Source organism: Lissotriton helveticus, chromosome 5_1, assembly GCF_964261635.1.
Source record: "Lissotriton helveticus chromosome 5_1, aLisHel1.1, whole genome shotgun sequence".
Taxonomy (NCBI): Eukaryota; Metazoa; Chordata; class Amphibia; order Caudata; family Salamandridae; genus Lissotriton; species Lissotriton helveticus.
In genome coordinates this window covers 1,934,160,887-1,934,175,781 of record NC_136065.1, presented here as the reverse complement: position 1 = coordinate 1,934,175,781, position 14,895 = coordinate 1,934,160,887, and the positions used below count along the sequence as shown (strand labels likewise).

Sequence of the window (14,895 nt, the reverse complement as noted above, 5' to 3'; positions counted from 1 at the left end):
CATCATCATCTTCACCACAATCCCCCAACACCGTCCTCATCCCACAGTAGGTTGCACTCATATCAGCACCACAATATGCTGCATATAGTGGCCATAATATCCCACACAGTCCTCATCCTACAGAAACTGCACTCACATTAGCACTACAATATGCTGCACACAGTGATCACTACAGTAAGATGCATCATTATCCTCACCACAATACCCCACACAGTTCTCATCCCACAGTAGGCTGCACTATTATCAGCACCACATTATGCTGCAACAAAGTGATCACTCCAGTAAGATGTATCATTCTCTTCACCACAATACCCCCCACATAGTCCTCACACCCCACAGTAGGCTGCACTATTATCATCAGCGCCACATTATGCTGCAACGAAGCGATCACTCTAGAAAGATGCATTATTATCTTCACAACAATACCCCCCACATAGTCCCCACCACACAGTAGGCTGCACTATTATCGCTTCATTATCTTCACCACAATACCCACACACTGTGCTCATCTACACAGTAGGCTGCACTAATATCAGCCCCACAATATGCTGCACCAAGTGATCACTCCAGAAAGATGCATCATTATCTTCACCACAATACCCCCACGTAGTCCTGACCCCACAGTAGGCTGCACGATAATCAGTACCACAATATGATGCACATAGGGACCACAGGCTCGTCGCCACGGTAGGCTGCACTATCATCAGTACCACAATATGATGCACATAGGGACCACAGGCTCGTCGCCACGGTAAGCTGCACTATCATCAGTACCACAATATGATGCACATAGGGACCACAGGCTCGTCGCCACAGTAGGCTGCACTATAATCAGTACCACAATATGATGCACATAGGGACCACAGGCTCGTCACCACAGTAGGTAGCACTATAAACAAGTACCACAATATGATGCACATAGGGACCACAGGCTCGTCGCCACAGTAGGTAGCACTATAAACAAGTACCACAATATGATGCACATAGGGACCACAGGCTTGTCGCCACAGTATGTAGCACTATAAACAAGTACCACAGTATGATGCACATAGGGACCACAGGCTCTTCGCCACAGTAGGCAGCACTATAAACAAGTACCACAATATGCTGCACATAGGGACAACATGCTCGACGCCACGGTAGGCTGCACTATCATCAGTACCACAATATGATGCACATAGGGACCACAGGCTCGTCGCCACAGTAGGTAGCACTATAAACAAGTACTACAATATGCTGCACATAGGGACCAGAGGCTCGTCGCCACAGCAGGCTGCACTAATATCAGCACCACAATATTCTGCACATAGGGATCACTATATTAAGATGCACATTCATCTCCGCAGCAATACCCTGCACATTGTTCATTGCTGTGGGAGGCTGCACTATTATCCGCACCACAACACCCTGCATCATCATCATCATCCAATAAGAGGCACCTTCATCAGCACCGCAGTAGCCTACACAGGACACATACCGTTACCAGTATCATACCATGCAGTTCTCACCATCACAGCAGATGAACCTTTATCAGCAGCACAATACCTTGCACAGTTTTCTTTGCTATAATAGGCGGCACTATTACCCGCACCACAAGAGGCTGCTTCATCATTATCATCAGCACCACATAAACACTCCATTATCAGCATCACGATACCGTGCAGCTCCTCGCCACCACAAAAGACGACCCTTTTTTAGCACCGCAATACCTCGCACCCATCTTATTGCCACAATTAAACGCGTTGGATCCGCACGACAATCACCATAAATGACCTGCACCGTTGTCAACACCACAATACCGCGCAGTTCTCGTTGCTGCAATAAGATGCCACAGTATCAGCTCCTGAATAGCGCCCACCATCTTCATCTTTACAGTGTCTTGCACATTCATTCGTAACTCAAAGTGCCTTCAGCATCCCAGAGAGAGCGCCCCTCTCTGCCATTGCAAAGCTGTGCCTTCAGACCCTGAGCACCAAACTATCATTTACACGGAATTATTACCATCACTGCCGCGGTGCCCCGCACATTCATCACTAGAATACCATGCACCTTCATCATCATCATAATGCCAGAAGCCTTCATCATTTCCAGGATACCATGTAACGTAAACACTCCTGTGCCATGCACTTTTGTCATTGCAGTTCGCCTTCCTCGGAAAGCTGCGAGAACCTAAAGGCTTTCCACGTTCTACCCTAGTGCTTAAAGGACAACTTGTAATTCCACACAAAGACAATTGTGGTGTTATGAATAAATCGCCCACAATCTGTTGAAATCACCGCTCTGTACCCGCACAGACCTCTGCCAGTGGTGCCCCCGCGGACCAACTGGCGCACGCACACACACCCATGTAAACCCCTTTCTCCCCTCCGAGTCCTGGGCTCAGATCGGCCTCGCATCCTGTTAATATTCCACCGGGGAGCGCGGCTGGGCGCCCGAGGCTGCCCAGGGCAGAGGAATGCTGTGATGTCAGGCTGCAGGCAGCTCCTTTTCATGCCAGCTCCTAGCAGGCTGGGGACGCCAACAAGGCGCTCGTTTAACAAATATGAACAAATGTCCCTTAACTTCTTCCCACTCCAGATGTGACAAGAAGGGACCCCCGGCTTCAGTGCAGCTCCGCAGACATCTCAGGAGAAGCCGACCTTATCGGCGGCAGAGCCTGGCTCCCCTTCTTTCCAGCGCTGCGCAGCCGTCTCCCAGCACATCCTCTCGAGTTGAGCAATGATTTATCTCGGGCACCCATAAACAACACAACTCCCTCACAAACATACAACAATGGCAGCCCGGCAGTGACAGACTCCCTGCCATAAATCAGGGACGGTGGGAAAGCGCGCGCTGACTAGGGGCGAGAGAAGGCATATTCCTAAAAAAAACAGCAACGAAATGACTGCACGGGATAAAACACACACGCAGACTGCACTGCCCCTGCGAAGAGAAATGGCCCCCAATGAAGATGGCTATTTGTCAGATTTTACGACAATAACATTAATAACAAAGAATGAATTTCCATGGACACACAGGCGCGGGATGCCCTGCTACTTACAGCGTTCCTGCCCACGGTCTGGGCTCGGCTCCCAGAATCGCTTTATGGCACGGCTCCCCCCTCTCTCCCCGTCTCCCCTTCTCCTCGCTCTCTCCCTCTCACTCCCCCCCTGCCATAGGCTTGTTTTTTAAAGGACAGTTGAATTTCACGTCAGACACAGGGAGACCGTGTCTGCGAATTTCCTGACGAATACATATCTATTCTGCAACCTCTGCATTAATTATTTAATGAATCACGTGGTCCTGGGGAGGGGGCGTGAGGGGATTGAGGGGGTCTCCCACTTTCATACTCAAAGGACCACTATGACCTTCCACGGTAGCGTTTGTTCTTGTCAAATGCGACCTGGCGCAAAAATGGTCATATATTTCAATCTAGGTATTGTTGAAAGGTTTGTAGGCAAATGCATACACATCCCTGCGAGAGGATAATGCGACTTTCGTACTGCGAACACACTCAAGCAAACACATGTGTATATGTGTCAAAGACGTTTAGATAGAACATACAGCATGCACGTAGAGGAGATGGGTGTGACATATGGATGGGTACTGTCTTAACATGTATAAGCTGAACAGCCTCTGCATGCGCCCCTCTGCCCTACCTGTCTCTGCCCAGCCTACCCACCCACGCCCTGTCCACCCGGCAGCCCACAGAGCCACCCCCTCTTCCACAAATAACAACGGGCGTGTATCAGGGCGCTTACTACTAACCAGCGTGCACTACATGAAGCAATTCAAAGGCTTCAGAGCCCTACCCTACTGACTTGCTGCCGGCGGAGAGGGGCGTGGGGGCGGCTGCCCGCTTACGGCTGGTATGTCATCTCGAAGCCAGGGATGGGGGAAAGAAACTCTTGTGTCGTGTCCGCAAGGGGTAGAGATGTCTGAGGTGCCAGTGCGCCGAGATACCATGCCAGCGAAGCAGTGGGTGCTTTGAGTTTACACGAGACAAACGAAAATCGCTTAAAAACAGGTCTGCGCTTGCACCTCTACCTGCTTGCTACCACAGCGTTTGGCGGCTGTGCCGTCGCCATTTTGGAATGGTAAGGTTAGGCTCCCCTCCCCTCAACGCCTGTAAACAATAGGAAGGGAACGGCGTCTACAGACAATGGCAGTGGGGCAGTGTGATCCTGCCAGCAAGAGCAGCCGTTCAAAAGGATAAGAGGTGTGAGTTTGTGTGTGAAGCTTTCATTCTTCATCGACTCGCGGGCTGCACACAGAATCACGCACGATGAAAAGAACATGCACACATCGAAAGCAGGGCGAGCAAGACACACTGAAAAGCTTTTAATTATTTGAAACTTAAAAACTTTGAATGTTTTATCCTTTTTAACATGTTTTTTATGAACTTTTATGGTCTTTCAAAAATAATGGAAAACCGAATAAAGATGATTTGATTTGATTTGACACACTGTGAAAAAAACGCACACTGTACGGAGCACCAGATGTCCACCCCGAAAAACTAGACTCTACATTTTCATTTTAGTGTGCTGAAAAACAAGGAGTCGTATGCAAACGTTTTACCTTCTATCACGAGCTTTTCCGTGGTAGTAAAATAAGAAAGATTGGGTGATATCAACATATCCAAAACAGAGTCCCTATCCTCTCGAATTCGTTATTTTTTTATGAATTAACCAGGAAAACACTGCCTTCAACAAACACACTAAAAGTAAAATAAAATCAAGTCTAAATAAAAATATTAAAAACTTTACAAATAAGCATAATCTAAAATATCCTAAGAGACATTAGCAAGAAACAAGAAAAAATTGAAAATGGCAAGTAGGTTTAAATGAGACCTCGCTAATTCAGGAGAGCAGTTTTAATTAAAGCCCGACCTGGGGACTTGAAGCAAGTAGGCTCGCGCAGGCTTCCAGGGGGGGTTTGAAAGCCACTTTCTTTCGAGAGACAAAACCTACGTTTATATAGTGAGAAAAAACAAACAAAAAAAACGGCGTGGTTTAGGGATTTAAAGCCCCTGCTTCCAATGACCATCATAAATCTGCCAGTTCACATAACACGCTGGGAGAATCTGCAAAGCGCTTCCCAGCCGCCCTCCTGCTTCCCCCACCTCACCAGAACCCCCACCCCTTACACTCGAAGCATATTGGCGACACACGGGACATTTGGCGTGTATTTGTCTTGTTTTCTGTTTAGCAACCATCTGAACCAACGCGTTTGTTTGACTCTAAACTCTGAACAACCCCCAGGGCTGACACAGAAGTTCCCAAGTCTCCCATAAAACCGCCACACCTTCCCTGCAGTAAATTGTCGTTTTCGAAAAAGCAGGCTTATTTTTAAACTGCAAAATGGGCGTTCTGAAACCATGTGTGTCTGCAAGCTTTTACGTGCACTTTACGTTACAATCGATCAATACGCCAACCCCATTAATCATGAAATAATTTAAAAAAACGGACATAGTCTGTTTTCTTTTTGTGTGTGTGAGCATGGGGCTGGTGTGAGAGTATATGTCGGTGCTTCTGGGTATGTGGGCAATCTTTGATGCATATATATACCTGTGTAAACTGCTGTCTTTACCTAGCCACTATCCATAATTGTGTGTGCGAGACTCTATTGTACTCATTGTTTGTAAATGTCAGGATGGCAACATCCACCTACATTACAGGTGTTGCCCCCATTATGTATCTAATATTCCATGTTCGTTTTATAGCAGTCCCCTTGAAAAAGCTGTGTTATTCAGAGCAGCTAAGAGTGTGTACTGAGTACATTTAGTATGAAAATAATATTGTCAGTAAATGTGCTGCATAATTTTAATTTTGCTCTGCATAATTTAGTAATCTTGCTGCATCATTTAGTCCCAATGCAGGATAATCCTAGAAGTCCTTATAAAGTTAAAGCTCTGTGGGGTGGTTTTCATAGTTCCCTTTGATATATTGGTTTTTATACCACTGCATTTTGTGCAATAAACCCCCCAAAACATATCACCTATAGATATATATATATATCTACACACACACTTACATGATTAAAACAACACCTATATATCATCTCGTCTAGCTCTTCTCTGTATATAGGCACAAATGTGTGTTACAGTTTTCTGTGCATCTTATTTTTGTATAATTATGCTAGCTTTCCCAATCTCAATATATACCAACAATAAATTACACACCTCTCATTATATAGATATGTATACTTATACAAAGCTCCCCTCGGCATATGCACCTAGACTTATGTGTGTGTGCCGATACGAAAAGAAACACACACACATTCCATATGGCAATCTGCGTACCTTACAGATTCCGTGTCCATAGATAACAACAGGCAAGCAGGGCGTATTGCTCTAGGTTTACTTCACTTTTTCCCCTTAAAAAATCGCATTGAAGTTAAGAAAGTAAACAGTAATAACAGTGAGCCCAGTGCAGATGCCCCTAAATTCTGCGGAGACTCGTAAATATCAAAGAAGCACGCGAGGTTCTGTGATACCTTTAGCACCTGAACCGGCTAGGTGTAGTAGGCCGATTACACGTGCACTTGGGGATTGTGCGTTTATGCACATGTTAAAAGTCATGAAAGGTAAATACTTTTAGGAACTACTTCCGCCTTCCTCTAAAACGTGCGAAGCTTACTTAAATGGAGAAGTTCTATTTACGAGGAGGTCTGTGTGGTTGGGGGGAGGAGGTGGGGTGCAAGCACACAGACTGGCGGCTCTGGGTAATTTTCCAGATCCTCCACCCTCACCTGAAAGCCTCTTCGGTGCTTGTATTACGTGGAGGGTATGCTGTGGTTCTGAACTGGAGTATAAGTAGACCTGTGCCCCTCTCCCCGCGCCAGAGACATGGCCACGAGCAGTGGGGCGCCGAGTTACACGTCTGAAACAAAATGGAAGCCACAGGCCCAATAAATCCAGGCTTGACTTCGCCTGAGCTAAATCAAATAAAACATTTACTCAGGACTTTAATCTAAGAGTTGCACAGATTGTAAAAACTAAAGTTTAGAGCTTAACCTCCTGGTTAACAAAGTTGTGCACATAACGCCGTGGACATGGGGAACTCCTAGACTCTTATACTTCCGGTAAATACATTTGGAGGCGAACTAATAGTGTATTGGCAAGTCCCCGGCTCCCCCCACGGGGCAGTGAACAAGAAGCCCTGGGGTGGGACAAGGAGATAAGAGATATCCAGGGGGAAGAGCAGCAGGTCTAACCAGAGGCTGCCTCACTTATCTCCCCGAACAGGCCTTCGGTGTCCGCCGGGGCAGGGATCCCGCTGCCCACTTCTGAGGCTGGAGGAGTTACAGAAAGCCCTGCAAAGGTCACGCAGCTCCTGGGGTCATCCTCTGGCTACCACATTCGGCCCATCGCTCAGGGAGAGCACTTGTCCTCTGAGTGAACCCGCCGGAGCCTGCAGCTACTCCGCGCCCCATGCCAGACGCTAAGGACAGATACACGAAAAGGGCCTGGGCAGAGGCGCACGCACCTTCTCCAAGGGGCCCTTTGGAAAAAGACATTTTTCTCCGTTTCTCTCCCTCTGTGATTTTCATTGATATTTATTTTTAAATCAGAACACCCTCCTCTTACTCCCTGTCTCTTCCCGCACCCTGTGTCTAACTCTCAGCATCCAGAGTCCTTTTGCGGATTTTGTTTGGTGTCGAACAAGACATATTACCGCTGTAGGAAATGTTAAGAATAATATTACATAGCATCATGCAGACTTGATTTATCAGGAAATTGGTAATACAATTCTAATGTGTTCTAAACAGGGGCCCCCAAAACACGTCTTGCCTCGGGCCCCAAAAATCCCAACGATGATACTGAATGAGCCAAAATCTCTTGAGCACAAACTGAGGACATACATTTGTCATATGAACCCCCAAAGAGTCCTATGTATAGATCAATCGCTTCTTTAATCACTGGCACCGTCCACTCAGTTTACCACAGCACGATCTAGCAAACGCACCCTTTTAAAGAGCATAACATAGAATAAACGTTTGCCGACACTTTCCGCGCTTTACTTCTGTATTTATCCCGTAACTAAAATATGTTCTTGCAAAGATTCTATTGTTTCTGTTCTCTTCTGTTTAGTTCACCACATGCAACCATTTCAAAATTCAATTTGTTAATGCTTTCGCTTTGTATTTGTAGTTTTGCTGTTAATAAAAAAACAGAACCTGCCCGAAAAAAAATCGTGCTGGGAGAACAAACATAAATAGCATTTCTCTTTCAACACCGGAGGCTGAGATGCTGGAATTCCTGTTCAGTCTTGCAAGCGCCAGGCAGGGACAGAGTCTCGCCGTGTCCCTCAACACGCAGGCCCGCTTTATGCTGACACATATCTGTACACCAGTTTAAAAGCACGTGAAAACAATACAAAAAAAACAGAAGAAGTGCACCCCATCACGGAAGCAGCCTATAAAAGCAGAAAAACACCATCAAAGATTGCAAATGCAGAACATGCAGCGAGAAGAAAGTTAGGGTGAGACAGCAAGCATATAAACAGAATGGTAAACAAATAACTGTGGGTGAGGTTTATGGACAATCTACCCAACCAGAAACAACAGAAATAAGCTACCAAGCAAGCAAACAAAAAAACACATTTCAGATTTAAAATTTAGACTTGAAAAATCCATCGGCATTTTTATTACCTTCAGTGCTTTCCTCCTCTGAGGATGGAGACATGGTGCTTGCCATCTTCGTAAAGTCAGAAACAGTTTTCAACTTTTATGGCGCAGTTTTTTGTTTTTTTTTGTCCCGAATGTTCCAGAAGTTTTCGCCCTTAGTCATTTTTCTGGCACTGGCTTCCACACCCCCTTCTGGGGCAGCAGACGGACTCGCAGATTCGCTGTTCAGTAACAATGGGAGAAGATACGGTTAGAGGCTGCGAATGATTAATGGTATTCTGTATAATTCTCACATTTTTCTTGGCTCTGTCTACAAAATAATGGCGATGGACTTAACGGCCCCCTTGAAGCCTCCTCTATTTTTTCGCTGCTTTCTAAGCTTCTGATGAGCGAGGTCCCCATTGGCTTTCGAGAGCGCGCATTCCGGGCAGCATATGCGCTGTAAATTGTATTTTTGTTTCTTTAATTTAAGGTCATGCATCTGAAATGAGGCTTGATTCTTTCGTTTTCTCCCTTTGTTTGCACACCGGTCACTTTAAATAAATAGTGAGGCACAGGGGCCCATCCCTCTTTTATTATTTCTATAGTTTCCGTGTAAATCCCCCGCCAGCACTAAAATGAGAGCTACAACAGCTGAAATTATCACATAGGTCCCCGGTGCGAGGGTCTGAGCGCCCGCGTGCCTTTGTGCACCACTACAGTGCCTTTGTGCACCACTACAGCTTGCGCATTTCAAAGAAAGTAGTGTTTGTGTTACCTTCCCCTCGGGCATCACTGCCACTGCGCCCACCTCCAGACTCACGTACCTATCCCTTTTACCACAAGCCTTGCTGGGGGTGGAGGCGAGGCAGTTGGTGGATTTCCTTTAACTGCCGGGTGTGTGCGTCTCTTTATCACCTTTTTTTTTCTTGTTTCTTGTATGATTGTGCACATGTGTGTTAGGGGAGGGAAGCCCGGCGTCGCTTCGGACGAGTGTTGCTCTCTGATTCTTCAGAGCTTAATGTTATTTTGGCCCCAGCACTATTTTCGATTCTGCCTTTGAGAAAGAAAATGAAAATTAATACAGGGGCCATCCCTCCCAATGGGTGCCATCTATCTTGTTCCTTATCTATTTGCTTGTCAGCCTCTGAGCAATTGCAGCAGCCAGAGAGCCCCTTTGTGGTCTAAAGGTACAACAGAGGCTGCAAACAGCGAGAACCATCCGAGCCGAATTTACACTCATTAATGCACTGAATAACCTCCTGCGAGGAGCTGCCACATACCAGGGTGCGTTATTCTAGCGCCTTAGAATTAGAAAGGCCCAAAGCCAGCGAAAGGGGGCTATCTGGGCCCGCCAAATTGGGCGCTGCTTCTTAGCGGGGCTGGCAAACATAAACCGTGTTTACTAAGATCACATAAATCATGGCCGCCTGCCTGCACCTCCCCCGTCTCCACTAAGAGGTGGGGTAAGCACCGGCCATTTCCAGCTAGGGTCTAGTGGAAGCCTGCGTGTCTAAAATACACAAATGCACAATATGTGTATAAACAAATCACTACAGTTCAAAGGCTCACAGAAGACACTGGGTGCTGCGGACATTCAGAACGTAAACCGCTTTATTTCTATCGTCACTATGTACATTTACCACAGACAGCATCACAAGGAGGTGGGGTAGGAATGAAGCAGAGGGGAGCACCCCCCCCCCCTTCCCAACTCATAGGAATGTCAGGTACAGAGAGAATATGGATCGAAGGAATATGTGCAAAGTCCACCCTCTTCTTCCTGGCTTCCCAGGCACCCCTTTCCATGAATGTCCACTGTCAAGAAAGAGAGGGGCTACTTCCCCGGCTGAACAAAGACCCCACATGTCTCTCTGGAACACCCCAGAATCATAACAAAGGGCAATAAATACACGGAAAGTGAGGGTTGGGTATTTTACAGACGCAGAGGGGACATTTCTACTTTTTTCCATAACATCATTTCATGTCAGAGTATGTTCAGAGTCCGCATTGTCTGCTCACTAATACTGCGGAGGCCTTCACCGCCGCTTCGGGGTCCCCTCCCTGTGCGCAGCCGTCGCACCCTGTGCTCCACGCTCGGCCAGAGTGCTGGGTTATAAGGAGATGCTTCAAGTCTCGAAACACGGCGTCTTTGAGACAAAAAAAGAGGCAAACGAGGAGGAGAGGGGGTGAAAGCCCAGCTTTCTTTGTCGGCGGGGCCCTCATTTATTACAGCCAGGGCTGCTCTGTCGCGGTAATGGCGGCATAAGGCCCATCCTTTGTAGCCCAGAGTAAACATGACAAATGGCCCAGGGTTTGGCGTGAACGCGGGGTCCATCTTGGCCAAATGTGAAGCAAGAGCCCCCCCTTCTTTGTGCTGCGAGCAGCAGGACCACCGAACATGTGCTCTTTGGAGCAGGAGTTCCCTTCTATAAATAACAGATTCCTTTTGCAACGAGAGGGACACCTCGTGGAATCCCAATAATGAAAACAAAAAATCCGTCCCAATGTCCAGTGGGTCCGTGGGTGGCTAGAGGCTGCTGGGGGGCCCGCCGGGCCGGGCGCCGGGGCTGGAGCGGATCTTGGTGTTGGGCAGCTTGTGGTCCTTCTTCCACTTCATGCGCCGGTTCTGGAACCAGATCTTGATCTGCCGCTCGGACAGGCACAGGGTGTGGGCGATCTCCACCCGCCGCCGCCGGGTCAGGTACCGGTTGTAGTGGAACTCCTTCTCCAGCTCCAGCACCTGCTGCCGGGTGTAGGCGGTGCGGGAGCGCTTGGCCTCCGCTCCCGAGTAGTTGGGGTTAACTAGGCGAGAGAAGAAGAAGAACGAAAGCGTGGCTTACTGTGTGCATTATACTCCAACACGTGCCTGTCTGTGTGTCTGTACTCACCTATGTGCTTGCCTGCTTATGGAAGCCACCTGCCTGCTTCACCTGCCTCCCTCCCCTGCCAGACATATGCTCACTCGTCCATCCACCTACCTATCCATTCAGCTACCCACCAAATAAGCAAACCGGGCCAGCACCGTCTTCCTGGCAATAAATATACCCTCCCCGTCTACACAGACATCCACCTTTTTTCTATCTAGCCACCTTAAGCCTCCCTGCCCGAGCCACCTGCCGTCCCAACATCTATCTATCTACCTATCCATCATCCAGCACCCTTCCACCATCACCCGTTTGTCTACGCACACCCAGATCACCCATCCGTTAATCTGTCCATACACCCTCGTAACTACCCACCACAGACTCATCGGCCTATCTATCTCTCTGGGTCTGTCAGACATTTGCTTTCTGAGACACACAAGCAAACCATTCACGAGAACCAAACAGCTTTAATACAAAGGGACACAGCACATGTCAGATACCTGTGTGCGTGCCTGGTGTATGCCTGTGCTTTGATTCCAGGAAGAAGAAAAAAAAACTCGGTGGGGTGGTATGATGCACTGGGTGCATGATGGTGGAAAGGGGTGGCTGCAGGGTGTGATGTGTATCCATATCCACGCACACGTGTTGCTCTCGCATTATTAAAGTTGACCCAGTTAATAAAAGCCTGAGGATTATACACACACGGGCACACACTAAACATGGTAATAGCTAGTTCTACCCCCTCTCCTAGCCCCGAGTGAACCCCAGTCCCCATGTGTCCGCATGTTTTTCTAATCCCGCCGCCCCCGTCAACCGAATGTTGCAAAAAGCCCCCGCGGACCTGATTCCCCGGACCCGGAGCACCAAGATAAAGGGGAAAGTGATGGGTGCCCCCGCACAAATAAGTTCCAATACTTATTAATACTTAGCGCTGGGTGGGGAGGGAGATGTCGGCAAAAAGGATCAGCAACTGCAAATGCAAAGGAGGAGCGGGACAGGGCAGGGAGGACTTCAAAGGCAACTTTGAGCAAGGAGTGCAATAAAAATGTATGGCGGATGTAATTATTAGCGCCCAGCAAACAGCAGCTCGTAAATCTCCCGGCGCGAGTTCCCTTTAAACAAGCGCTGGCGAGGGGTCCCTGCAGCCCGGGCCGCCAGCGTGCGGGGTTTACTTACGCGTGGTGACATGCACCTTCTTCATCCAGGCGTAGACCACCGGCTCCTTGCCAGGGGGGCTCGGATGCATCAGGGGGGTCTGGCTGCAGGAGGGCGGCGGCGGGCTCGGGGTCCCCGGCTCGCAGAGGGGGCCGCGGCCCCGGCTGCTGAGCAGAGCGGGGGTCGGGGGCTGGCTGGCGCCCAGACACGAGGAGTAGCGCTGCTCCGGGCACGCCGGACGGAAGGGCGCCTCGATCGGCTGCTGCGGGAACCTGCTGCCGGCGTCTCGCCTCTGACCGCTGTACAAGTCCGGGCTGTGGCTGCTGGGAAGGTAATCCGTCTGGCAATATTCCTCGCAGGGGGGGAACTTGGGGTCCACATAGTTGGAGTTGACCAAAAACGAGCTCATGGCCATTAATTTGCCTCGGAATTGCACGCACACAACCCCCCAAAATGCACTAAAATTTATTCCTGGACCCTGCCTCGTTTTCCTGTTTCCCCTAAACCCTCCTCCCTGCACTGTCAAGTCAAGAAAGTTAGCTTTGCATGTGACGGCGGGAGCCAATGGCAGCCCGCCTGCAGTCCCGGATCAGGAAGCAGGTTGGCGAACACCACAGGTCCGAAGGCATCAGCAGGCAGGGCAGTTGTTTTTTTTCGAGCAATATTTACATATTTTCAGGCTGCTGAATGTCAAGGGGAGGTGGGCTGGACCAAGTCCGTGCAGGGGGCTCCACTGCAGGTACCAACAACCCGTAGCCCTCCCTGGGGGGACCTGAGCGAGTACGGCCAAGCGAAGACGCCTCTCTTTCCCATTAATAGCAATATTCACAGAACATTCTGTCCAATACAGAGAGCCCTGCAGGGGTCCCAGCTGACTCCACGCACAGGGGGCTCGGGGGTCTCTCCCTGGCGAGGGTGTACAGATATGAAACACCAGGGCTGGGGGGGCTCCCTGCTCCCCAGCTGCTGGCCTCGCGCTATTGGAAGAAGCAGAAACACGTTCTCTGCCTCCTCGCTGGCCACTGGCAGAGATAAATAGGACACTGGCCGGATCGATAGAAAATTCATCAAGTAATTTGGGGGTACCCGCGTTACTAAATCACATTTAGGTATGGCATCGTATTCACCAGTGCCAGGCACGAGTGCGCACGGGGCTGAAGACACACAACACGCTCCCTGTAACTTGCATAACAGCAATACAACAACAGCATCAACAAACAACACAGCTCAGGCCATAGCGATGGGGCACCCTTATCTTTAATGTCAAACGAGGTCACCTCGACAACAACTGCTGGCTGCCGCCTTTTCCTCGTTGGACAGGGCCACTGACCACATTGGGGTGCTGGTACATAATTATGGGGAGTCGCCTAATGCTGGTGACGCAAACAGACGTTAAGTTGAAGAATGTCATTTCTATATACATTGTATTTCAAGCGAGTATGGCTGTGCATGGGGGCTGTCTGTGTAAGAGCCCCCACTCCCCTCCCGTCTGTACATCTAGAACCTGCGGTGCCGCTCGCCTCTGCTCTGTCCAGGGCTCTGTAGTGTTTGTGTCCACTACATATTCCCCTAGACACGAATTTGTGACTCTGTGTTTTTTCACACAAATTCGGATCTACAGGGTACATATAGAAGACAGTAATCTCTCGAGTCAGTTCAAGGTGCGGGCCATCTTCCTGGTGACAGTCTTGGTTCATATCAGCAGAGGACAGAGCCGCCACCCGCCAAAACACCGACATAAAATGAACTAACTAGGCAGCCCCTCCAACCATACTCTGCATGTTTGTGTTCAATCACTGCTGAAACCCACCGCTCGTGCAAAGCAAAGCCACCCTTTCAACAGGTAAATGTGTCCACAGCTGAGTGTAGTGTCCTGAAGTGATGGAGGAGACCACACAACCACAAAATAACGAAAATGGGAACAATCAGTAGACAACACATGTGGGCTTGCGTCACGCACTGCACGAGTTTCATTGGGAAACACTAACCAAGGGTTACATGAGCAATTTATCTATGCGGTTCACACAACATTAAATCCCCAGTTATGTCTGAATGGGAAGAGCAGACCAAAATGGCAATTTTTACCTTTTCATCTGACACATTAGCGTCTTCAGAAAATTTTAACAAAATGCCACTCAGTTTACTTTTGAAAATGGTGCAACGGTGGTATTTTCTAATAATCATTGTCAGCTGTGAAGAATAACCCAGACCTAAAAACGACTGGAATTGGGTGAGAATCCCCCTCCAACTGCACACAATTCAAAGTTATTGCTTTTTTTAAATACAAAAA

At 48.6% G+C, this 14,895-nt stretch overlaps 2 protein-coding genes and 1 long non-coding RNA gene across 43 annotated transcripts in view; 1 reads left to right on the top strand and 2 right to left on the bottom strand.

Moving 5' to 3' along the window:
• The window catches only part of HOXB3 (homeobox B3), a 68,805-nt gene that overhangs the window by 23,293 nt on the left and 30,617 nt on the right, over positions 1-14,895 (bottom strand). For 3 of the 5 annotated variants that reach the window (XM_078645544.1, XM_078645546.1, XM_078645545.1), the window contains exon 2: positions 8,632-8,828. The exons of 1 other annotated variant lie outside the window; for it this stretch is intronic. The gene's annotated coding sequence lies outside the window, so the exon portion shown is untranslated. Of the gene's footprint in view, positions 1-8,631; positions 11,101-14,895 lie in introns of those variants that run through there. One more of the 5 variants, XM_078645543.1, reaches the window with a different exon arrangement.
• Positions 1-14,895, top strand: part of LOC144756055 (uncharacterized) — a 1,542,626-nt gene that overhangs the window by 1,497,270 nt on the left and 30,461 nt on the right. The window lies entirely within an intron of this gene.
• Positions 10,183-14,144, bottom strand: HOXB4 (homeobox B4). The gene is made up of 2 exons (XM_078645549.1): positions 12,627-14,144; positions 10,183-11,388 (listed from the first exon to the last, which is right to left on the bottom strand). The coding sequence occupies exons 1-2, from the start codon at positions 13,018-13,020 to the stop codon at positions 11,114-11,116; spliced, it is 669 nt and encodes a 222-aa protein (XP_078501675.1). The 5' UTR covers positions 13,021-14,144; the 3' UTR covers positions 10,183-11,113.

Coding starts and splice junctions, on each gene's coding strand:
- HOXB4 (XM_078645549.1), bottom strand. CDS start 13,020: ATGGCCATGAGCTCGTTTTTGGTCAACTCCAACTATGTGGACCCCAAG. Junction 11,389..12,626: donor GAAGGTGCATGTCACCACGC/GTAAGTAAACCC, acceptor TCTCTCGCCTAG/TTAACCCCAACTACTCGGGA.